This window comes from Panthera uncia (genome assembly GCF_023721935.1).
Source record: "Panthera uncia isolate 11264 chromosome D3 unlocalized genomic scaffold, Puncia_PCG_1.0 HiC_scaffold_8, whole genome shotgun sequence".
NCBI classification, from domain to species: domain Eukaryota; kingdom Metazoa; phylum Chordata; class Mammalia; order Carnivora; family Felidae; genus Panthera; species Panthera uncia.
Window position 1 is genome coordinate 61,105,427 of NW_026057586.1, and position 26,592 is coordinate 61,132,018.

The window sequence follows — 26,592 nt, forward strand, 5'->3', positions numbered from 1 at the left end:
CTCTGCTCCCATACAGCTCTGTCCTCCATCCCTCTTGGTTGTTGATGTCACAAAATTACATTTGTATACACTGCCTTCCCCCAAATAGAGACTAATAATTCTTTTTAAATGCATTAGTCTCTCAAATTACATAGAAAACAAAAAGTGCAGTTATAAACCAGTGTTACAATAATACTAGCTTTTATAATTGCCTATGTATTTGACCAAGACCTTTATTTCTCCTATGGCTTCGAAGTATTACCTAGTGTCCTTCTATTTCAGCCTGTAAGACCTCTGAGCCTTTAATGTAGGGAGGGTCTAGTGGTTATGGACTCCCTCAGCTTTTGTTTATCTGGGAATATCTTTATTTCTCTCTCACTTTGAACTATAGTTTTGCTGGATAGAAGATTGTTGGTTGACTTTTTTTTTCTTTAAGCACTCTGAATATACAGAGTTCCCCAACTATCTGGAAGGAGAGCATTCCTATGAAACCTTTTGTAAGCTGAAATGGCAAAAACCAAAGAAGCAACTGAAACATCTTGTAGAAGTGAAAATCCTCTTTGGATTTCTCTCAGTTAGCTAAAACAAATATTAATATTGATCTTTCAAAAAAAGTGAAGTGGTGTAAAGGAAACTTTCAGACAGTGGGTGACAGTGGGTAAAAAAGCTGTTATTGGTCCACTGTCTTCAGACCTCCAAAGTTTCTGATGAGAAATATGCTGAAAATTTCGTTGAGGATCCCTTGTCTCTAGTGACTCACTTCTCTCTTGTTGCTCTGTCTTTGGCTTATGAAAGTTGGGTTATAATGTGTCCTGCTGTGGGTCTCTTTGAGTTCATTTTAGTGAAGCTTCTTGGATGTTTATATTCATGTCTTTCATCAAATTTGGGAAGTCTCAGAAATTATTTCTGCAATTATTTTTTCTGTCCCTCTCTCTCCTCTCCTTCGGGGACTCCCACCATCCATTTGTTGGTCTGGTTGATGGTGTCCGACAGATCTCTCCGTCTCTGTTTGCTTGTCTTTGGTCTTTTGTCTTTCTATTCCTCAGGCATGATGTTTTCTATTGCCCTGGCCTGAATTTGTAGATTATTTTTTCTGCTTGCTCAAATCTGTCCTTTAATCTTCTAGTGAATTTTTCTTTTCAGTTAATGGAATTTTCAGCTCCAGAATTTTTTTGGTTTCATTTTAGGTTTTCTGGCTCTTTATTATCTTTCCATATTGTTCACACATTGTGTTCCTGACTTTCTCCATATCTTCTTTTAGTTCTTTGAGCATTTTAAAACAGTTTATTTTAAAGTCTTTGATGGGCATATCACCCTCTTTTTCTGGGGCAGTTTCCGTTGACTGTTTCTTTACTCTGAATGGGCCATACCTTCATGTTTTTTTGTATGCCTTGTGATTTTGTTTTGTTAAACACTGGACATTTGAATCTAATAATGTGGTAACTCTGGAAATCATATTCTGCCCCTTTCCCAGGTGCTGCTGTTTTTTGTTATTGTTTTTGTTCACTGTTTTCTTGACTGTTGTAGGCTCTCTCTGTGCTGAAGATCAGCCTGAGATATAAACTTAAGATCTCAGGTCTTTCATAAGCCATTCTCTGGGCATGCATAGTAACTTTATAATTTTTCCTATATATGTAGTTGTTTCTGAATATCTTAGTCTTTAATGTCTGGCTCCAGAAAGGGAAAAAGCTAAAAATGAAGGGGGTGGGGGGAAGGAGCCAGCCCTTTAAATGCCCTGGAAGACACTTTAGCATGCAGGGAGTGGGCAACAAGGAACAACAATGACTACAGGCCTCTTTGTCTACACCTTTGGAATCAGATGGAACAATCAGCAATCAAAGGAAAGATTCCCAATATTTGGAGGACAGGGTCCTTTTTGCCCACCCTAGTTCCTGTAAACTGTGTGTAAGCTGCTTCAGGAACCTTGTGGCTGGGGGTGGGGCATGAGTAGCTGCTACTGTACTAAGAGCTGAAAGTGACTGAAATTACCACAAGTTTTCATCTAAATCTTCCCCTGGAAGTTGCAAGCCTTCAACAGACTTCAGAGTTCCAAAGTAGTTACATCAGACAGATTCTGCCAGTGCAATTGTTGTCTAGGTGGGAGACAGATTCTTGGTGCTTCTTGTTCCAACATCTTCCCAGAATCCTCTCCCTAAATGTGTAATTTTTAATCATAATGATCTTGTACATGAAAAATATTATTAAAAACATTTAGAAATCACTTAACTTCAGATTCTGTGTTCAGAACCTATGAAGAGCTACAAAGGCATTTTTACTATCTATATATGTAAGGGGGTATAGATATATAGATATGTGTGTATGTGTGTGGGGGTGGGAATAACAAGTGTGATTACTTAGGGCTCTGAGCTTAAATTCAGAAAAGGAGGTAATTAATCTAAAACACACACAGACACACACATACACACACACACACACACACACACACACACACACACACACACGACTTACTCCTTACAACCCAAAGGTGACTGATCTGTTATAAGAACCTGAGGCCCAGTAATCAGTTAAGCCCTATCTTAACAAGTCACTCTAGGACTATAACAATATTTCTGCTCCTGACTAGTGAAATTACAGGGTTAATTCTTTCTATCTTAAATGATCACAAGGCACTCTGGGATTCCCTATTCTAGGTACAGTGTGTTTTGAAGGTATCTGACACTAGCTCTTTTCATCACAAATACTCACGCTTCCTCGTGGACACAGCCTCTACTGAGGGATCTTCAAGGAAAGAGGGAGACACACTGCTGCTACTGGCTGATCTGTGCAGAGTTTCCTCCTGAGAAAGGTGGGGGCAGAGAAACAGAGAGATTCTTAGACATTAGTGCTCTCATGCTAATCACATTTTACTATTAGAGATTTATTTTAATGTGAGGCACCAAATTAAAATGCCAAAGGTTCAAGGCAAGCAGAAGACAAACTAGAAGGGATCTAACATAAGACAAGTCTGGGTTTGTATCCCTCATTAGTGTGATGGGACACGAAGCTAGTTTCTCATCTAGGTTTTAACACCTGGTATTTAACCATCTTTACACTGTGTTATTGGATCAGTTAAGATAATGCACTCAAAACTCAAAATGCTTAACACATTACCAGGCACACAGTAGATAGTGGTTAACATTATTATTAGGGAAATATTTAATACATTTATAAAAGTAATAGATTGGGATCTGCATGCAGGTAGAAGCTATGTGTCTCATTCGTTGTTGTAACAAACCCACTGTTACTAAGTAATGAATAAATATTAATATTTGTTGAATAAAGATGAAAATAAATATTTCATATGAATCTAGAAAAATATCTACATTGTGCAAAACAAAATTTAAATTCCTATAACCTGTGAGAAGAGACATCCTTAATTTATTTTTAATAATAATACCAAGATTAAGTACAATATTTATTCATGAAAAACTTATTATCTACTATGTGACAGGATATACATGAACTAAAAGACAACTTATTTCCATAATATCTATAGAAAACTGCTAAATAGTTTTAAATGGTAGAAGAAAGAAAATTAGGTTAAAATATTAACCTATGATTATGTGTGACAAGTAGTGAAAATTCTCTCTGACCTACTTAGTTAAGGTGATTTTAAGAATTAGCCATTCATAAAAAATGGCCTCACCTAAAACCTAATGTTGAAAGCTGTGGTTTCAAACAAGCTACAATACAAAGGATCTGGTCAAAGAACATGAGATGAAAAAAAGGCTGTATAAACCACACAGTTCAAACAAAGAAGGTTTGAACAGTGATTTCCACACTCTTGGTACATACCATGAAGAACAAATCAAGCAGTGTAACCAAAGTTTCAACCCCAGACATGGTGTAAAGGTCACACAAATCTCCAGAAAAGCTAGCAAGCAACTAGAACGACCTCCTTCTGCTTATGGAGGGTCAAAAGGAAATAAATGCCAAGAGTATCTCTTAGGAAAAGAAAAAAGGGGCCATATACACAGTACTCCCAGAAAATTATGAAGTGGGTGCTACCTAGATTTAAATAGCAGAAACCATCCGCAAGCCTCACATATGTTAGCCCACCATCCCCAGAAGCATTTTTTTTCTTAACACTTATTCATTTTTGAGACAGAGCATGAGCGGGGAAGGGGCAAAGAGGGAGACACAGAATCTGAAGCAGGCTCCAGGCTCTGAGCTGTCAGCACAGAGCCCAATGCGGGGCTCGAAATCATGAACTGTGAGATCATGACCTGAACTGAAGTCAGATGCTCAACCAACTGAGCCACCCTGGAGCCCCCCAGAAACATTTTTAGAGTCCAGTTTTACAGAACTGAGCATGTCCACCCCTTCTATACCACTCTTTACTGATTCCACTTGCTTCTACTGGGAAGAACCAAGAACCTGTTCTGGGGCAGTCAGGTGACTGTAAGTCAGTCAGCAGGAGAGAGAGAAGTGGTGGGGGCAATGGCATGCTTCAAGTCCTTTTAGGATTTTTTCTCAAAAGCTGTTGATGGTCCTCTGCCCCTGCTTGCCGACCACAGGCAGCTGGACCCAATCTCTCACTATTTAAAAACTAATCTTCATTAAGATTAGTTCCCAGCCCAGAGGAATCACAAAGATGCCCAAAAGAGGCCAGGGGACTTGGAGGTCGGATCTGAGCAAGAGGATGTGGGTGTAGAATCCGGCTCAGCTTGCCCTGTGGTGCCCATTCCCCCAACTAAGCACTTTGTACCTGGCTGGGGGATCCTGATGGTCTCTATTCTTTGAAACACCAGTCTTTTCTATTGCCAGGCCTGCTTTCTAAAACTTGCTTGCTTGTATTGTCCGATGCAGTTACTAGTCACTCACTAAACTAGGCCTTTTCTAGTTCTACATCCTGACCAGTAGGCTCTTAATCATATGTGCTGGTTGGAACAACGTCACTTCTAGAATTCCTGCTGCTCCTTTACTGCTGCTTTGCTCCAAGGGTGGCACTGTCACTGAAGGCTGCCAGAACTGTCTCAGAGACAGGTCTGGGCAATTAAAGAATAATTCCTTAATTCTAAATTGGATGAACATGGAGTGGATGGAGCCAGCAACCACAACAGCAAACAGAAGATGAGAAGCTGGCTGTGTGTGTGTGTTGTTTGTCTGGCAGGGCCTGAGGGAAGAGGGAGGCAAGCATGTAATTTCATTTTATACAGTGGAGATACACAACATTGATGCTGCAGACAAAGGCTTGAGAGAGAATTGGGAAGCACCAGCATCCTGATTTTTTTCTGGAAAACAGGAGGACATGAGATCTTCCTCCAAAGGGCATCAGGAGAAAGATGAAATCTGGATAACCTTAGCAGAGTTTTCTTTTGCAGACCTGTCTATTGGTATTATTACAGAAAGAACGAGCTTCACTATGGGTAGGTGTGTGTGTGTGTGTGTTAGAGAGAGAGAGAGAGAAAGAAAGAGAAGAATCCATGGAAATATATTTTTCTTTTTTCCTTCCCAGAATGAAGGGAAACGTAATGAAGATACTATGTTTGCATCTTTTTTTCTTCTTATTTTAATAGCACTATAATCTAAGACCATGTGAATATTTCAGAACTTATTCTATAAACTATGGCCACTATACTGGTCTTTACTGAAAAACAGTAAGTAATCTACTGTTTCACTTCCTGCCAAACAAATGAATTTCAGTCCCAACTTTATTGACTGAAAAATAGGAAGAGATCAAGCAACAACTAAGGCAACGTGATTAGTAAACTAGGTCAGAGAGGGCTGGCATTCTGAACATGGAATCAAGATTTGAGAGCCAGGACCTAATGGGACTCACCTCAGAGTCTGAGCTGTCCAGTTCAGCCAGAGTTGGGGCTTTGAGGAGCTTCTTCCGCTGCACAGGCACCTGCTGTGCAGCGCGCAACCCATTTTCTTTTGTTTGTGATGTTAAACCTCCATTCACCATTGATGATTCCACAACGTTCTTTGGAGGTTCAGGAGTAGTTACATCTGCTGAAAGAAAGGCAAAAGCTTACCTTTCTTTTCTCAAGCTGAGAAAGGTAATTAGTAGGCTGAATGCACTTTTCTAAGTATCTGCCTGCACTTGGTAGCACACATTAGGTGACATGGCATTTCCATGTCACACAAATACAACACAGAGGCTTGATACAATAATGCCTGCGTATATAAAACATTTTTGTTAGATATTATCTGTCAGATTCAATTAAAGAAAACCTTTAAATGAATAATTATATTCACATTTATACATTAGAATTTAGAGCCAGAAGGAATCCTATAGATAACTGACTGTAACTTCTGTATCAAGAGATGTTAGTTTTACTTCATAGTCTCCGAAAAGCTAGTGATAGATGGACCACAGTGGTGGCATACACAAAGCCAAAGCAGCCATATGGCTCAAATATTTGAAAATGGTTTAATTTAAAAATCAAAATAGTGAATAATCTGTATTCATATAAACATGATCACAAAGAATCTAGGATACATTCCTTCTGATAAAGCTGATTTATGATTTAGATTATTTAGAGCTTGAATCTGGGTGGGAAGATGATACAACAGATTAAAGACATGTGGCAGCACAGAGTATACAGTATACAGAGTACAGAGCATAGAATATATAGTACAGAGTACAGAGCATGGGGTATATAGTATAAAGTACAGACTATGGAGCACAGAGTAGTATAGAGAGTACAGAGCAGGGTGTATATAGAGTATGCAGTACACAGTATAGACTACAGAGTATAGAGACTACAGAGCATAGAGTATATAGTATACAGTACAGGGTTTAGAGTACATTTTTTAAAAGTGAAATAGGCTTTATTTTGAATATACATATCATTCACTCAATTTTTCATAGTGCATAGCTATGTATGGAAGTATACAGAGAAAAACAAACATTAGAAATACCTAAGGATGGAAGCTTACAGGCAAAGAAGACATCTGATACATACCCATGAACAGGCTTAGAAGCATCATAGGACAGCATCCATTAGAAAAGAAAAAAAGCCATGCAAAAAATCTATCCAAACCATGGCAGGCAAGTGCAATCAGTACAAGTTACAGTTTCTTATATAGTACAAAAGTATACATGTTCTTTGGATTGAAAACATAATATAAATAAATGGCTTGGCTTTTATGTCCAAGTCAAAAATCATCTAATGTAAGTACCAAGTGTGGATGCCACATGTGACAATAAAATATTAAAGGCCACAGTATATAGAGTATTTAGTACAGAGGAGAGTACAGCAAGTATAGTATGTAGTACAGAGAAGAGTCTAGAGTAGTACAGAGAGTACATAGAGTACAGAGTATATATTATATAGAATACAGAGTACAGACTACAGAATATAAAGAGTACAGAGCATAGAGCACATAGAATATACAGTATGGAGTAGAGGGCACAGAATATAGAGAGAATATAGTGTAGAGTATAGGGCACGGAGTATATAGAGTATACAGTATAGAGTACAGGGCACAGAAATATATAGTATAGAATACAGGGCATAGAGTATATAGAGTATATAGTATAGAGTATATATAGCAGAGTATATATAGTATAGAGAGTAAAGAGCATAGAGTATACAGAGCATATAGTATAGAGCACAGAGCATATAAAGTATAGAGCACAGAGTACACACTACAGAACAGAGAGACTATAGAATATATACAGAGAATATAGTATATATAGTTAAGTATATAGTATAGAGCAGAGTACAGAATATATATTACCGAGTACAGCCTAGAGAGTACAAAGCATAGAGTACAAGTACAGAATAAGAGTACTGAGTGCATAGTATAGAGGACAGGTTATACAGTATACAGAGTACAGAATATAGAGTACAGAGTATAAAATACAGAATACAGAGTACAGAGTATATAATATAGTAAGATGCAGATGATTTAGGTTCAAAGTCTAATTCTGCTGCTAGTTGTCTGTGAGCAAGTTACTTAACCTCTTGTTTCATCATCTGTAAAATGGGCCTAACTAACAACAGACATGAGCTCATTTTGAAGATCAACAATTGCATATAAAATACTACTGTTTGTAATAATGGTAACACACAGTAAATGTTGGGAATTATTAACACTGATTTTTATCTCCATTAGCAGGAAAGTTAAGGCTCAGAGTGACTTAGCCAGTCACACAGCTATTGTGTTGTCAAGTTTTCCATTAAGAATTTAATGTAAAATAAACAATTGATGGACAGATCTGTCTTCCTTTTCTTCCTTTCCTCCCTCCTTCCTTGCTTACTCATACCTTTTCTTCTCAGTCACAAGGACATGTGCTCTGACCTTCTGACCAGTCGCACAGTTGATTCCTTGTTAGTATTATTAATTCTCAAGGCTGCCTTTTTCTCCTGGTATCCTGTGGGACTAATGCAAGCGGAACTAATTTTCTTTAGTATTTCAAATGAAGTGTTAAACACAGACTGAGTTTAATAACTATTAAATTAAAGCATTTAAAAAGGAAAAAAAGCAGTCACTGCACATCTATTTTACAGACAAACAACATGAAACTGATCTCTGCACATGGACAGTCTGTGAAACTCCTGTGGTTGAAGGTAAGGGTACACTAAGCATGAAAGTGAAGAAGACACGAATGATTAAAGCTCCTTTAAGAGGGAAAGCACTGCAACTGCAGTTATTATAAAATATAGTAGTTTCCCTCCCAACATACAATATTTATATGCTTTAAGTATAAGTGGTGGATTTCCAGGAAACATTCAGTGAATAAGTGTGTTCTAGTACAGCCTTCCTTGACAGTATTTACAAGTCATAAATTATTATCAATAATATGTATCTAGTTTAATATTTACAATTTCTGCTTACTTTTAGAGATGAAGAAGGTCAGAGCACATGTCCTTGTGAATGAGAAGAAAGGGTATGAGTAAGCAAGGAAGGAGGGAGGAAAGGAAGAAAAGGAAGACAGATCTGTCAATTGTTTATTTTACATTAAATTCTTAATGGAAAACTTGACAACACATGTGTTCATCTTCGTGTTATCTTTCCAGATGTTAGGCAGCTGGAGCAAAAACATAACTAGGTAAGGAGCTGCAGTGAAGGGGACAAAAGGGCAAAAGCAGCAAGTTTTTATACACATTTAAAGGTTGAAATCTTTAAATAAATCTTTCCTATGGAGTTGTAGAGAGCAGTAGGCTGCCACACTTAAGAGTATAATTAAAAGTTTTCCAGGGGCGCCTGGGTGGCTCAGTCGGTTGAGCGCCGACTTCGGCTCAGGTCACGATCTCGCGGTCCGTGAGTTCGAGCCCCGCATCGGGCCCCTGTGCTGACAGCTCAGAGCCCGGAGCCTGTTTCAGATTCTGTGTCTCCCTCTCTCTGACCCTCCCCCATTCATGCTCTGTCTCTCTCTGTCTCAAAAATAAATAAATAAACGTTAAAAAAAAAAAAATTTAAAAGTTTTCCAGAAAGCAAAAGAGGAAATGATCAGGCTAACTGATAAATCCTATTCTTTAAGAAAAAAGGTAGTGTTCAAATATGGTCTTGAACATATTTTAAAAGATCTTATTCTATAGTGTATCTTATTTTATACACTACCTATAGAATTTCTCAAGTTGTTATAGTAGTGAGGCTTTCAATAGAAAGTATAGAGTTAAAACGCACACATCTTTGTCCCCTCCTAGCTGCTCAGATTCCAACTGAGGCGCCCCCACTGCAGGTACCGTGAGAAGAGAAATATTCAGCTTTCCGAGGTGGGTCTCACATTTCCAGTCCTTCAAGTGGGAGCTTCCCCAAGGGTGAGACCACTAGTAGTGCATGGAGGAACACTGAAAGTTTTAATGGTTATGTATTTATGTTAATGCTTCAGGAAAAATAAATCGAATACGTGGCTTTATGGGTGTTTTTGCTTAAGAATTTTTAATAAGTCATTGATGATAGATTAAAGCAATTTAAATAATACTGGTGGTACTTAAAGCCTGGCAAAAATAGTGAGGGTGGCATCTGATCTGAAGTTTAGGGAATACTGCTAAGTGACAGTGGCTGCCATGAGTTCATTTCATTCTCAATGCAGGACACTTGAGAAATTACCTCAATAGTTCTCTACTTGCCTAAACACTACCATGAGATTGATAACTATATTTGAGCTCATTCACTAACCTACTGAAATAAACACCTGTATTGAATTCAAAGCTTTGAGATAAATGGGATTGATAAAAAAAATATGTAACAAGTTTCAAGATGATCTCCGCATAGAAGACAAATACTGTGTGTGATTTTATCTTATACTACTACATATTTGTAAAAGACCCAGTTGAACATATTTTTAAGAGAAACTTGTAACTAGTTTGATTATGGCTTTAGAAGTCACATACCTCATGTTTAGAATCTAAAATGCATAACCACGATATTAAATACTTTATGTAATAAATTCATGTGTGTCAGATACACCCAACTGCTGACTTATTTAGTGGGAGGAAATAGGACTGTGATACAGATTATACATGTTTGCATTGCAAAAATAAATTACACTTACCTTAATTAATGTTGAATGGATTGTTATGATTTTCCACTAAGTATTAATATTTCTAAGACATACATAAGCAGAACATACTTCATTATGTCTTATTTTATACTTAAGTTCAGGGGCATTATCTATACTACATACTTAAATATTTACTCCTTAGTGTGTTAATTTTCCAACTTAGAGAAGAATTATAGTCCAATCTTTGCATTTAGGTTAAGAGAATGGATCGATCTTTTTCCATTTGTTAACTAGGGACATCTTAATTGATTAGTGAAAATGCAACAATGCAAACATAAAAGCAGCTAGCGTAAGAAATCGAGAATGAAGCATGTAGAAATCATGAAGCACACTAAAGCGGCAAAATGATAAGCAGTTGAAAGCAAATAAAATTTTTTGCTACTCTTTTACATTATAGAGGTTAAGAGCTTTCTTCCCAAATCAGAAGCCACCATATTACCTATAACAATATATATTATATGTGTGTGGGCATGCATACTTTCCAGATCAGCCTAATTTATGTTAGCTAATAGTAAATATGTTTAGGTAGCCAGCCATTCCCTCAGAGTCCAACTGATAGAAACATCTCCAGAAAAAGAGACACAGTCTCTATAATATATACTGCTAACTTTTGGAGATTATCAATAACAAGTTATGTACCAAAACATTTCTGAGTTTATTTTCCAGATCAAAATTTTTACAAGGTTTTTCTTTTTCTCTTTTACAACATTTACTCTGCATTCTGCAAATGGTTGATAAAATAAAAATTTTCAAATGAATAAAGAAAATAGAAAAAGCTCTTCAGTGGTCAGTCAAAAGTAGTAAATGAAGATTATAAAATATTTATCTGAGTTTTTTTAAAAGCATAAATTATAGTGATGCCTGAGACCTACAAATATAATTAGAAATTTAAAAAACAGCTGGGAACTAGCTTAGCAGTTGGAAGATACTCCATAAATATTAATAAGCAGAATATGATACTAGAACTCTCTGGCTCTTTAAATATGAATTTGTATATAAGGTATGCCAACAATTCTAGAGCAAATCTAAGAAAACTCTGGAAGAAAACATTAATGCCACTATCTCATTTTATACTCAAAACAGCAGCATCCAAAATGAAAAATTCTAACTTGCAAAATATTTTATTGGGATTAAGTTGGCTTTGAATAGTCACTCACGTATATTTTTAAAAACCCAACTTAAAAAGGGGCTGGTTTTAAGGCATCAAATTTAGTCATTAATGGTTACTTGTTTCACTCTTAATCCCCGTCTATTTAACAGCAGGGAACTAAACTTGTACTACAAACCCAGAATACATTAATTATACAGTTGACTCTTGAACAAGGCAGGGATTAGGGGTGCAGAGCTCCACCCCAGTTGAAAATCTGCAAATAACTTTTGATCCCCCTGCACCAAAACTTAACTGCTAATTAAGTGTACTGTTGACTGGAAACTTTACTGATAATATAAACAGTCAATTAACATATTTTATATGTTATATGTAACACACACACACACACACACACACACACACACACACACAGAGTATTCTTAAAGCTAGAGAAAAGAAACTAATTTTTTTAGAGAAAAGAAAATATTAAGAAAATCATAAGGATGAGAAAATGCATTTACGGTACTATATGCATATTTGCTGAAGAAAATCTGTGTATAGGCAGGTCAAGCCAGGCTGGAGGTGGCAGTGAGCCTGGTCCCATGAAGACATATTCCGCAGCCTTAGCAGAGGCAGCCGCCTGGCGGGTGGGCAGCCACAGTGGCCTGGGGGTACAGTAGAGCTGTCCCATCTGCCTATAAGTGCCCCACCAACTGACGGCCATTGGCAGCTGTGGCCAGTCATGAGTGGGAAGGGAGGGGGTGGCCCCAGGCTTTGCAGCGGCCGGCCAGCATAGCCTGAGCCCCAGGGGCCAGGGGTGATGGGTAGGTGGAGGAGCACCATCCCGCCCTCTGGGTACATTTCCTTGCTTCAACTCGGCATCCTGACCCCCAGCTCTGGGTGCAGACCCTGACCACCCTGCAGCTCTGCTCATTGTCTCAGTCCATTTGGTCATATGAAGCAGGGGGGGAGGGGGTGTAGGGGTGGGAGGCACCCGTAAATAAATCCCTGTATCTTCTGCTGTCACCTCTTGCATAAAAAAATCTTCCCACAAGTGGACCTGAGCGGTTCAAACTCATGTTGTTCAGGGTCAACTGTATTTTACAACCAAAGCCATTAAACACATCTGCATTTTTATGCTCTCAATCAGCACTCAGAGTGATTCATGATTAGGCTCTATCCACAGGGAGCACAGGGACACAAAGGACAGTTCTTGCCTATCAGTGGTCTTCTGAAATAGCTGACAGCTTTGAGTCTAATTACTTACATAACTGAATGTGCTTTAGAGAGTAGTTAGTGTCAAAACTTCATTTCTTGAAAATCTTTTCTATTCTCTTAAGGCAAAGTTCTGTTTTAGATTTTGACATCATTGCTTCAGAAGAGTATGGGTGAAAGACAATAACCCTAAGGATGGTCAGCCAGATTTCATAACCACAAGGATTGTGTAATGGTTCTTCTATAATCCCTTGGTAGGCAACAGATTTATTATTATAGTTTTAATTTTTTTAAGTATGTTGTTTTCAAATAAGCAGAATTTTTTATCTTACTGACCACAGCTTAGAAGAAGCCTTTCAATTTTCTTCTTTGACATGTATGGACAAGCAGATGAATGAAATGTATTTCACAGAAACCACAAAACCCACGGCAGGTGTGAAAGTGTTTTGTTTTGTTTTGTTTTGTTTTGTTTTTTACCTGACAAGTCAAAACTGTAAGACATGCTAAGTGGCCGCATTGCTGAAAAAAGAAAACAAACAATAAAAAGAAAATAATTCAGCTGTTAGGAATACACAGAGAGGACAAAAAAGGGGGGGGAGGATTCAAGAAGACCTGTAATGGCATATTTCAGACTTGAAGGCAGAGAATAAAAATCTGAAATACAGTAAAACCATGAGTCTTAGTTTCAATTATATATATCACTAAGACTTGAAATGGAGTAACAATAAAAGAAAAAAATAACTTTTTAAAGAACACGTTAAAAATGAAAACATGATAAAGATACAAACATTTTAAATAAACTTAGTATAGGATTTTGGCTTAAATATGATTTTAGGGTACAAAATTTTTAAAGAATAAATACATTCTTACGTAATTTATTTCAGGACGAAAATCTGGCTAAAATCTCTGCCAAAGGTGAAATATTTTATGAAAAATCTCCTTTAGGAACTATCATCACACTGTATCACTATACTGCCCATTGCAGGCAGTATAACATAGCAGTTAAAGAGAAGCCTCAGGAGCCAGAATGTCTGAGTTTGAATCTCAGCTCTGCCACTTGCTAGCAGTGTGATTCTGGGAAAGTTACTTAACCTCTCTGTGCTTCAGTTACTTAATCTATAAAATGGGAAGAATGGTTATCTTATTAGATTGTTAGAAAGGTTAAATGACCCTACCAAAAAAACGTTCTCACACATAGTAAACAGTGCTTTGCATGTAGTAAAGGCTCAATAAATATAATTTCATTTTTTAAAAAGATTTTTTATTTTTAAGTAATCTCTACATCCAAAGTGGGGCTTGAACTCATGACTCTGAGATCAAGAGCTGCCATTACACTGACCAAGCCAGCCAGGTGCCCCAATTTCTTAAGAATAAACTTATTTATTTCCTGTTGAAATAATTTGTCTTAAATTTTGTATTACATATGCTAAAGCCCACTGAATTGTATACATAATACAGGTGAATTTTATGGTAGATAAATTATGCCTCAGGCAACTTATTTTTTTTTTTTAAGCTTACTACAAAGATTTGATTGATTTAGGTATTCATGACAGTGAAAATTAACTATTTTCACTGCAGCCCCAAATTCTTAGCAGTATCATTGATTCTATAACCTAGGGTCAGGTAGGACAGCAGCTCAGATCTATAGCGGGGATGGATCTATAGGCATAATGGGCAGAATGTCTCTCCCCGTTAGTGTTTTCCAAAGTGGAATGCCTGTAGAGTTCCAACATCTAAATTTAATAGAAAGTATCTCTCAATTTTTTTTTTTGGGTAGATGTTTTTAAAGGAATAATTTATATTTACAATCCAAAATCTCAATACAGTATTTTTTACAAATGATATGAAGGTAAAGCATTGAGTGACATCCCAAACGCAACTAGGTAAGATGTCAGAATCATATGTAGATGGTTTTAAAAAGCACTTATGTCAACAAAGGAGATGTGTATCTTCAATGGGGCAAATAATGCAACTCTTTTTGACAATCATACTTATTGTCTGATGATGAGGAAATATCTTAAGTATCTCATCCTAATATATAAATTAGGATGTAATTTTTAAACAAGCATTTTACTGTATTTTAGTTATCTCAGAGAAAAGTAGTTAGGAATTTTATGTTGAGGAGAATAATCTTCCACTCACCATTCAAAAAACCCTATATTTCTTGTAGAAACACTTTTCTAGATAGGTCTCTTCAGGCAAGGGAAACAAGCAAAATTAAACTCTTGGTACTACATTAAAATAAAAAGCTTTTGCACAGAGAAGGAAACCATCAACAAAACTAAAAGGCAGCCTACTGAATGGGAGAAGATATTTGCAAATGATATGACTGATAAGGGTTAATATCCAAAATATATAAAGAACTTATGTAATTCAACACCAAAAAAAAAAAAAAACGCAATTAAAAATGGGCAGAGGACATGAATATTTCTGCAAAGACATCCAGATGGCCAACAGATACATGAAAAAAAGTTCAACATCACTCATCATCAGGGAAATGCACATCAAAACCACGATGAAATATCATCTCACACCTGTCAGAATGGCTAAAAACAAAAACACAAGAAACAGCAAGTGTTGGCAAGGATGTGGAGAGAACGCAACCCTAGTGTAGTGTTGGTGGGAATGTCAACTACTGTGGAAAACAGTATGGATGTTCCTCAAAAAACCAGAAATAGAATCACCTTATGATCCAGTAATTCCACTACCGGGTATTTATCCAAAGAAAATGAAAACACCAATTTGAAAAGACACAGACACCTCTACGTTTATTGCAGCATTATTTATAATAGCCAAGATATGGAAGCAGCTCAAGTGTACATCAACTGATGAATGGATAAAGAAGATGTGGTATATACAATGGAACATTGTTTAACCATAAAAAAGAATGAAATCTTGCCATTTCCAACAGCACGGATGAATCAAAAGGATATGATTCTAAGTGAAAGAAGTCAGAGAAAGACAAATACCCTATGGTTTCACTCATACTCTGAATTTAAGAAACAAAACAAATGAACAAAGGAAAAAGACACAAACAAAAAAAAGATGTTGGTGGTTACCAGAGGGCATGTAGTTGCGGGGATGGGTGAAATAGGTGAAGGGGACTAAGAGTACATTTATCCTGAAGAGCACTGAGAAATGTATGGAATTGTTGAATCATTACATTGTACACCTGAAACTAAAATAACACTGTATGTTAATTATACTTGAATAAAAAAAAAAAAAGCCCACCTATCTAAAAAAACCCTGCATTTCTGAATTAAAATACTATTGACTCTATATTTCCCTAATTATGCATAGCAAATAAAATACAACATGGTCTCAGAGCACTCATCACCCTTCTCTAATATCTTCTCATTCTACTCTTCTCTGGTATAGGAACCTATCTTTTGAAATAAGACTGACTATTGCATAAGAAAAGGATGCTATTATTTCTTGGAAGATGAAGTTTGGATCTATTCCAAGTTCTATGTATTACAAAGAGGAGAGAAATCAAGCATAATAACAATTAAGGAGTTTAGGGAAAAGATGTTTAAAAAATTTTTTAATGTTTGTTTATTTTTGGGAGAGAGAGAATTGTGCACAAGTGGGGGAGGGGTAGAGAGAGGAAGAATGAGGATCTGAAGCAGGCTCTGTGCTGACAGCAGAGATCCCAATGCGGGGCTCAACCCACAAACCGTGAGATCATGACCTAAGCTGAAGTTAGATGCTCAACTGACTGAGCCACCCAGGAGCCCCAGGGAAAAGATGCTTTTAAAGGAACAATTTATATTTAAAACCCAAAGTCTCAATACAGTATGAGATGTTAGAAAAAAGAAAATGATCAGACATGAACAAAGACTGATGCACAAGAACAGTATTTTCAGACCTGACAGGGGAAAAAATGGAGAGTCTGTCAAACAATAGGGAAATAGGTAAATAAAACACAATATAGCCATATATCAAGATATAAGGTCCTTAGGAGTTGTATTTAATGACATGGGAAGATGTTCATGTCACATACACTGTTAAATGAAGAGAGCAGAATACTTTCTTGTCTCCATTTCATAATGCACAAGTAGATTCACAGTGGATGCCTCTGGCTGTTGAAATTATGGGTAACGTTTCTTCTATAACATTTACACATTTCCCCAATTTCTATAGTAGGATTCTGCTTGCAATTACGTGGAGGGGAAAGGTTATAAAAATATTTAGGGAAACTGCTCTTCAAGTTCATTCTGCCATCCTTACCAAACCAAACTCGCCAAAGCAAAATTGTATAGTAAGAACCAATGTAGATCTACAGAAAAAATGAGCCTAAATCCCTTGCTTTCAAATAAAATTCAAGATCAGTTTGAATGCAGAATCATAGAAATGAGACTCTCACAAAACGAATAATCACTTTCTATAACAGCTCAATTCTGGTTGTTGTGAAATACCCAATGCATAAGGTTAAAATAAAAAATAATAAGATATTCTCACAACATAAAATTGATATTTATTCTAAAGTAGGTTTTCTGTTATTGAGCATCTAATTTGTTTAAAATGAAATAGAAGAATATATATGTAGACAAAGAATATATATGATGACCCTTCCGGGCAATGAGAGTGTCCCCGTGACACTTACGAGGACTTCTAGTCTCTCCCTAGTCTCCCTAATCTCTCTGGCCTCACTAATGCCTTGTGATTGGCTGCTGTTAATGGTCTTGCAACATGAATATGCACAACACTCCAGAGTCATTCTTCTGTAAGCATTTGTGGGCAAACACTATGCCTTTTTCATCTCTGTTCCCCAGGAGATGACATGGTTGTTTAATAGAAAATAAAGGTTCAAAAAAATATTAGAAAAGCGAAGTAACTATATGTCAGATATCATATGCATTGTTCATGCACATTACGCCTATCTTGCTCCTCTCTTTTCTATTGCACTTCCACTGAAGTTTACAACCCCTCAGCCTAATTACTCTGTACTCCTATAAATCACAAAGCTTACTTTTATCATGGTAATATATTTGTTTTGCCTCACAGTTTTGCTGAAATCCTTCTATTACCCCCACTATTCTTTTTCAAGGTATAGTAATTTTTAAAAACTCCAGTCTTAAGCTAACATCATATAATATCACTTCCTTATTCTTCCACAGTGGTTCTTACTCTTTTGAAGCAGTGGACTCTTTAGGAATCTTAGGAAAGCCATGGACCCTCTGTCCAGAAAAATGCACATACATACACTTTGTGAACTAAGCACACATTTTTTATATTTCAGGGGATTCACAGACTCTCCTCAGGCCCATCTGAGGACTCTCAGGACTCTTGGTACACATGGCTTATATGCTTTAGTTATTATACAAATGCTCATATGGATTTGTCACTTAGCATGCTTTAAACATTATTTGTAAGAGATAATACTTGCTGCCATAAAAATTAGCAATAAATTGATACAATCCATACTCACTCTGTAGCTTTGTAACTGGAAGGTACATTCAATTATTTCAACACCTATGGGAGCCCTTCTGCAACAATGAACAACAAAGAAATGTGTCCTGCTGGCAAGGAGGTCACAAGGTAACAGAAGAGCCAAGAGTTTAATGAAAGGATATAACAACATGGAGTGACTGAAGAGTTCGAGGCTGGAAGCAGAGAGGATAGTCAAAGCTGATGTGATAAACTAGGTAAGAGTCTTCGAAGATGACGGGCTGAGTTAGGATAGTGTTGGGCTAAAAAAGGGGGAGGTTACAAAGATCCAGAATAAGAAACATCAACAGGACTTGGCTGTTAAGTAGGAGTCAGAGATGATGCTGAGGTTCTGCCTTGGGCACACTGAAATGGAGGAGGTTTGAGGAGAAAACAGATGATTTCACTCATTCTGCTGCAGGCCCCAGCTAGCAGAGAGCTGGATGAATGGATGTGAACTTAGAGGGATCAGTGGGCAGACAGGAGCTGAAATAGCTGGAATAAAAACCATGGAAAAAAGGGTGTGGTTGCTCAGGGAGAAGTGAGCCCAGGACAGAAATCTGAAGGACCAAGCAGAGTCTGAAAGAGTCAGGAAAAACCGATCAGAGGAGAAAACTAGGAGAGTGTGGTTCCTTTCCTGTTCAGAGGCCATTATAATCTATTTTCCTAAAGGAAATTTCTCTGAATTCTTTGGGGATCTTTAATCTTACAAATAGAAGGAAAGTTATATGAACAAAAGTGTTTACAAACATTTTATAATATGGTCTTGCTATAAATCAAAATTAATGTGTTTACAGTACACATTAAACAATATTAAATATAGTAAATATAAAGGAACTTTGGGAATAAGTGATGTAAGATAATAATTGATGCTTGCATTACATAATACTGTATCTTTAAACCAATAATAAGACAACAGTAATGTGCAATAAAACTATGTATCACTTATATTTCTAAAACATAATAACTTTGTATGTGTATTATAATTTATGAAGTATTTTGACCACAACCCTATTTAATTCTTATATAAAAGCCATAATGAAAATGTAGAGGAATTTTTATCCCCCTTCTGCCAATGAAGAAATCAACACTCAGAGAGGTAAAGGGACTCTCCTAAAAACACAGTCTAGAGAATGGCAGAGCAACTCCCACTAAGCTATGATGCCCTCATGTATGTAGTTCAGTATCATATGGGGAGAGAATCTCCTCTTCCGTGAATTTCAAGTATAAACTTCAAGTAAGTGTGAAGGTGTGTGAGTGTGAGTGTGTGTGTGTGTGTGTGAGAGAGAGAGAGAGAGAGAGAGAGAAAAGGAAAGAGGAACAAACACTACTTTTACTTTGCACTATACCACTATTTTTCACTGGGCTGGTTGTATAAAGACATTGCTTCAAGTGGATGAGGCTGGACCAGCAGTGTAGTAAGCAGCTGACTCACCTAATCTGCTCCGTCTAATTTCCTCTGGGGAGACAGGCCGCAGCTTTCTTTCTGCTTTGATTTCTTCTAATATTCTTTCATGGAGGCTCCGTGGCCGTGGTGGAGTGGGTTTCAGTTTTCTGGCTGAGACCTTGGAAGAAAAAAAGTAATGGCTACAGACTTGAATAGTTGTTCTTAAACAATTTTTAATGAAGTCCATTCCTACAGTATAGATAGTATTTCACTGATTGAAACATTGCTTGATAAGACTATTTTAAGCAATAGGGAGATTATTGGATTTCACAGTAATTTATCACATGTGCTCAATCAATTTTAAGGAGTCAGTTTTGCTGAAGTTATAATTATGTTCACAATATGCTACCATGATAGGCAATCAACTGAAATGTAAACTATACTTTATCTATTACTATTATTGTTTTTAAAAGTAACATTCTTAAATGTTCATTTATTTATTTTTGAGGGGGGGCATGCACGAGTGCAAGCTGGGGAGGGACAGAGAGGGAGGGAGGGAGGGAGAGAGAATCCCAAGCAGGCTCCGTGCTGACAGTGCAGAGCCCAACTAGGGCTCGATCTCATGAACTGTAAGATTATGAACTGAGCCAAAATGAAGAGCTGGATGCTTAACCGACTGAGCCACCCACGTGCCCCTAAAAGTAACATTTTGAGTAAGTCATCACAACCTTCTTAGATTATTATTACCTTCTTTCTACTGTAAGGGCTGTAATAAGGGCTCACGGAGGCTGATTAATTTGCTCAGGGACATGTAGCTACTAAACTGCACCATGACTCAGGTCATTTTGGGTTAAAATATCCTAAGACAACCTTGTACTGCATAATTGTTAAGTATTTTTCTGTGACTGAAGAATGTAACTTACAGTTAGGCTTCACCATTTTGAGAATAAAAGTTTGGTGTAAAAACTACTTTGAGAGCTGAGTTCCAGAGATCACATTCTAGACAAGAGCATGTTGCTACCTTGTTCCAGCCAAGGGGAATGCCTCAGATTACATACCGGATTTAAAGGGGGTCTTGATCTGATGAAGTCCAGGATGATTTCATGAGCACTTTTTTTTAACCGAGGGGGAATATCACCATTCACCTGAAAGGAGACATAAAGTATAAGATTCATGTGACTATGGGATTATCATTATAAATTTCTGGGTACAGCGGTTATCTCAACATATGTCATAATATCACTGAAGTGTATTCTGGCTCTACCAAGGATGCATTTCAAATCAATAAAATGCAGAGTAAATGGCTGAGTGATCTAGAGCAAAAATAACTATGTAGAATTGACGAAAATAAAAGTTCATCAAATGAATCATTGGTTCTACCACTTTGGGAAAATATATATTAGATTCATCCCTTCCAACAAAAAGTTTCTAAAATTATAAATGTGAATGGAATAAATAATACTATGGTTATTAACTATTTTATAAACTATAAAGCCTTTTACGTCTTATTTTCATCCTTGTACAAACCCAGGTAACAGAAAAGAGACTGGTGACCTGATTCACATTCTGTAGATAAAACTCATGTCAAGGAGGGCATCTGCTACATTCACACAATTAGTAAGTTTAAGAGTTCTGGTAGAGCCCTCACCTGTTTCAGACTCCTGCTCTAATGTCCTTTTTCTTTTTTAAATGTTTATTTTTGAGAGAGAGAGAGAGAGAGAGAGCGAGCAAGTGAGTGCAAGCCAGGGAGGAGCGGGGCGGGGGGGGTGGGGGTGGGGGGGGCGGTGTCTGAAGAGGGCTCTGCCCTGACAGCAGAGAGCCTGATGTGGGACTTGAACTCATGGACTGTTAGATCTTGACCTGAGCAGAAGCTGGATGCTTAGCCAACTGAGCCACTCAGGTACCCCTAATTTTCACTTTTTTTTTTATGTCAATGTGTTACAAAATAATTTTTTAAAGCAATTTAATAAACCTACAAAAAATGATCTAAACTCACATTATGACCACCCAAAAGGTACAGTTGTGACCATTTTGTCATATTTTTTCCCAGTCTTATAGGAAAAAAATAGAATATGCTAGGCATTTTTCTGTCATGCTCCTCATGAAAGATGGATGAAAAAGGTATGTTAACAAATTATAAATTTAAAAAATGAGAAACATCTTAAACTTCTCAATAATCCAAAAAGTTAGCATGCTTTTTACTAATGCACTGCTTGAAAAATCTCTATAACACTTTTCCCCTCTACTTTGGAGACCTACTGTTTGATTACACCATAATATTCTAACAACTTTATAATATCAATTTTGTTCGAGAGAAGAAAAAGATAATTTCGTTATTCCTCTTGCATCAATGGTTCGTTTTTTCATTTTGATGCTTCACAACTTGTTACTGGAAATGTCACTTAAATTTTAGAATTACTGTAAAATTTGGTCAGACCTTTTTCAAGTATTTTTGTAAGACTACAACATTTTAGGCATGGACAGTTTTCTTGTGTACTCACCAACTTTATAAATACTATTTTAATTGCTCACAAGTCATTAATTAGTTGGTTTTTCCTCACTGCAGCTGTATATTATGAGTTGTGATTTTTTTTTTTTTTTTGGTCAATGTTGTTATTTTGTGTCCACTGAAAAATAATGTTAAATATATTTTTTTAAAAAAGGACCTGAACTGCCACTCCCAAGCACGGTTGGATCCCCAAATGCAACCCTTCTACCTGAGTTCAGGGAGGATGACAAGCCTGTTGTGGCCCACATAGCATCCACTCTCTCCTTCCCTGGGCCATACCTCCTAGTCCTGAATGAGGCCAGGATGGCCCATGGAAAGATTTAGGAGTAAAAGCTGCTTGAACCAAGTCAAGCTTGAGACTGCTAGTACTTGGTTCAAGGAGGGCATGTCCTGTAGCAGCAGAGCTAGAGGCCTAATGTGGCACAACCCCCATCTATGGATTTCATGTTACATAAGACATTTTTTTAAATCCTTATTGTATAGAACAACCTAATGAGACTTTCCTATTAACTTTCAATTATACTCCTGAACAGGGTAATACATATCTTTCTAGCCATTTTTCATATGCTTTTACTTTAATGTATACTTTCCATCACAACAGCAGGGCTTAGGGAATGGTTTAAATAAGGCCAGGGTTGTGAATTCCATTCCCTAAAAAAAGTGCACAGTTTCCTCACTAGTCAGAAACTGTATCCTGGATCCCAATTACAAAGTGTGTGTCAGTGCTCATGAGGTAGATCGCAGAACTTTATGGATGTGAGTCAGTGAAAATCCTTACCATGAGGAGAAAAAGCAACTTTGTGCTAATACCATTCTGCAGCTGGCTCAGTGAAATTACACCCCTACACATACAGAACACATACTGAAACAAGTTGTCTGAGCTGCAATGATAAATGATTCCTGGATGAACACAAATAGTAGAGCCACAAGTAAATAAGACACTTCTACAACTTGATCTCATTTTTGAGCCACGATGCCTTAAACAAAGAACTTCTAAATAAAAGGTGTTGTTTCTATATCTTCATTAAAATTTTTTAAAATTATTTTTATTTATTTTTAAGAGAGAGAGAGACAGAGTGCGAGTGGGGGAGGGGCAGAGAGAGAGGGAGAGACAGAATCTGAAGCAAGGCTCCAGGCTCTCAGTTGTCAGCACAGAGCCCAACATGGGGCTTGAACCCAGGAGTGTGAGATCATGACCTGAGTCCAAGTTAGATGCTTAACCAACTGAGCCACCCAGCCATCCCTCTACATCTTCATTTTTAAAAGGTGAGTTATTTGAAGCTATTTGTTAGAATTAAAGCATTTTACTCAAACATTCTGAAAAAAGCCAACTGAGATGTTTTACACTTCTATAACTTAATATTCTGGATGATATCCAATATGGCTAAGCCACCAATTCCCAACATCACTACAAATGTACTGAAAACAGTGGATTACTGTGGTATGGTTGTATAGTTTAAACCTAAGGATTAAATATTTTTAAAATTATTTTTATTAAAAAAAATGCTTAATGTTACTTTTTGAGAGCGAGCGAACGAGTGAGAGTGGGGGAGGGGCAGAGAGAGAGGGAAATACAGAATCTGAGGCAGGCTCCAGGCTCTGAGCTGTCAGCACAGAGCCCGACTTGGGGCTCAAACTCACAAACTGTGAGATCATGACCTGAGCTAAAATCAAGAGTTGGGTACTTACCTGACTGAGCCCCCTAGGCGCCCCTATACCTGAGGATTAAATTAAAAACATCTCAGCACAGTGCCTCATGTAAGATGGACCAGGTCTGAAAACTCTGTTTGCTCTTTACAAAAAAAATTATTTTTTTATTTTTTAGAGAGAGAGGCAGAGCACAAGCGGGGGAGGGGCAGAAAGCGAAGGAGACAGTATGAAGCAGGCTTCGGGTTCTGAGTTGTCAGCACAGAGCCTGATACGGCTAGAACCCACAACCGTGAGATCATGACCTGAGCCGAAGTCAGATGCTTAACTGACTAAGCCACCCAGGTGCCTGTACAAAAATATTTCTTAATGGGGCACCTGGGTGGCTCAGTCGGTTGAGCGTCCGACTTCGGCTCAGGTCATGATCTCGCGGTCTGTGAGTTCGAGCCCCGCGTCGGGCTCTGTGCTGACGGCTCAGAGCCTGGAGCCTGCTTCGGATTCTGTGTCTCCCTCTCTCTCTGACCCTCCCCCGCTCATGCTCTGTCTCTCTCTCTCTCAAAAATAAATAAAACATTAAAAAAAATTCAAAAAAAACCCAAAAAAACCCCAAAAATATTTCTTAAAGAAATTAGAAACTGGCATCTACTCATTAGAATAAAAATTTTTAATATCGAGTTTTTGAAGATTAAGTATGAGTAGTTGAATTTCTACTCTCATTTACCAGGTACATTTCTATAAAATAAGGAACTATTCACACTTTTAGTCTTTTATTTATTTTTTTAATGTTTATTTTTATTTTTGAGAGAGACAGACAGAGTATGGGCAGGGAAGGGGCAGAGAGAGGGAAACACAGAATCTGAAGCAGGCTCCAGGCTCCAAGCTGTCAGCCTAGAGCCCACACAGGGCTCAAACTTGCAAACTGTGAGATCATGACCTGAGCTGAAGTTGGATGTTTAAGTTAGCCACATTGGCACCCCAAATTTTAGTCTTTTAGAATGAAAACTTGAAAGCTCCCCACATGAACTTAATCATACTGGAACCTCCATCTGCCCAGCTCCTCGCATAGGGACTCAGCATATACTTACTTAAGCAATTTGCACAGATTCAACCAGACAGAGAAAGACACGGAAAGGAAAACAATGGCTACCATGAAGTAGAAACATCTATCCATTTCTCTTCACTTCCTACCCACAATCTACAAGTTCAAAAAATGTATCATTTATACCCAGATACATTGAATGGCAAACAGAGGCATCACTGATAATTATCATAAAAAACACATAAAACTACCTGTCATTACGAAGCTCACAGAGCCCTCAACAAACAAAAAGCTTAAATAACTTGGTCTTTGAAAAAACATTATTTTCTATTTCTGTCTTAAGCAAAACAGAACCACTAACAATGACGTAAGATTCCAACTAAAAATGTACAAAGCCAATCTATAGTTTATGGATTAATTTTGGGCCCCCAACCAAACTGCTTTTTCCCCTCAGCTTGGAGGTTGAATGGACAAGTAAAAATTATACATATCTAAAGTAAACAGTGTGATTATCTGATATGTGTGTATACATTGTGACTGATGACCACAACCAAGCTAATTAACACATCCACCACCTCCCATAGTTACTGATTTTCTGTGTGATGAGAACATGTAAGATGCGTAGTCTCAGCATATTTCAGCACACAATAGAGTATTAGTAATGATAGCCACCGTGCTGAGTCCCCAGAACTTACTCATCTAATGACTGAAACATATGACCTATGACCAACATTTAACCAACATCTCTCCAGTTCCCCCATCACTGAGCCCTGGCAACCTACTGTTCTACTCTCAGCTTCACCATACAAATGAGATCATATACAGTATTTGTCTTTCTGTGCCCAGGTTATTTCACCTAGCATAATGTCCTCCAAGGTCATCAATGTTTTTGCAAATGGCAGGATTTCCTTCTGTATTGCGACTGAATTACTATTCCATTGTATATGTATACGCTATCCATTCATCTGTTGACAGACATTTAGGCTGTTTCCATAACTTGGCTATTATGAATAATGCTGCAATAAACCTGGGAGTGCAGATATCTTGAGATCCTGATTTGATTTCCTTTGGAAATATATGCAGAAGTGAGATTGCTGGTGATGTGGTAGTTCTATTTTTTTTGTACTATATTTGTTTGTTTGTTTATTTATTTAATTTACATCCAAGTTAGTTAGCATATAGTGCAACAATGATTTCAGTAGATTCCTTAATGCCCCTTATCCATTTAGCCCATCCCCGCTCTCCCACAACCCCTCCAGTAACCCTCTGTCTGTTTTCTATATTTGAGAGTCTGTTTTGTCCCCCTCCCTGCTTTTATATTACTTTTGCTTCCCTTCCCTTTGTTCATTTATTCTGTATCTTAAAGTCCTTATATGAGTGAAGTCAGCACAGAGCCTGATGTCTTTGATATGATATTTGTCTTTCTCTGACTAATTTCACTTGGCATACCTCCATCCACGTAGTTGCAAATGGCAAGATATCATTCTTTTTGATTGCCGAGTACTACTCCATTGTATATATGTACCACATCTTCTTTATCCGTTCATCCATCAATGGACATTTGGGCTCTTTCCATACTTTGGCTATTGTTGACAGTGCTGCTATAAACATTGGCATGCATGTGTCCCTTCGAAACAGCATACCTAGTAGTGCAATTGCTGAGTCATAGGGTAGTTCTATTTTTAATTTTTTGAGGAAGCTCCACACTGCTTTCTAGAGTGGCTGCAAGAGTTTGCATTCCCACCAGCAGTGCAAAAGAGATCCTCTCTTTCTCTGCATCCTAGCCAACACCTGTTGTTGCCTGAGTTGTTAGTGTTAGCCATTCTGACTA

At 37.4% G+C, this 26,592-nt stretch overlaps 1 protein-coding gene across 5 annotated transcripts in view; it reads right to left on the bottom strand.

Moving 5' to 3' along the window:
- Positions 1–26,592, bottom strand: part of SPIRE1 (spire type actin nucleation factor 1) — a 200,926-nt gene that overhangs the window by 29,089 nt on the left and 145,245 nt on the right. For 3 of the 5 annotated variants that reach the window (XM_049620470.1, XM_049620468.1, XM_049620472.1), the window contains exons 7-10: positions 20,625–20,711; positions 19,615–19,744; positions 5,762–5,937; positions 2,686–2,776 (exon numbers count right to left, since the gene is read on the bottom strand). In XM_049620470.1, the coding sequence (XP_049476427.1) occupies positions 2,686–2,776; positions 5,762–5,937; positions 19,615–19,744; positions 20,625–20,711 (484 nt within the window). The remainder of the gene's footprint in view (positions 1–2,685; positions 2,777–5,761; positions 5,938–19,614; positions 19,745–20,624; positions 20,712–26,592) is intronic. The other 2 variants (XM_049620471.1, XM_049620469.1) reach the window with 1 other exon arrangement.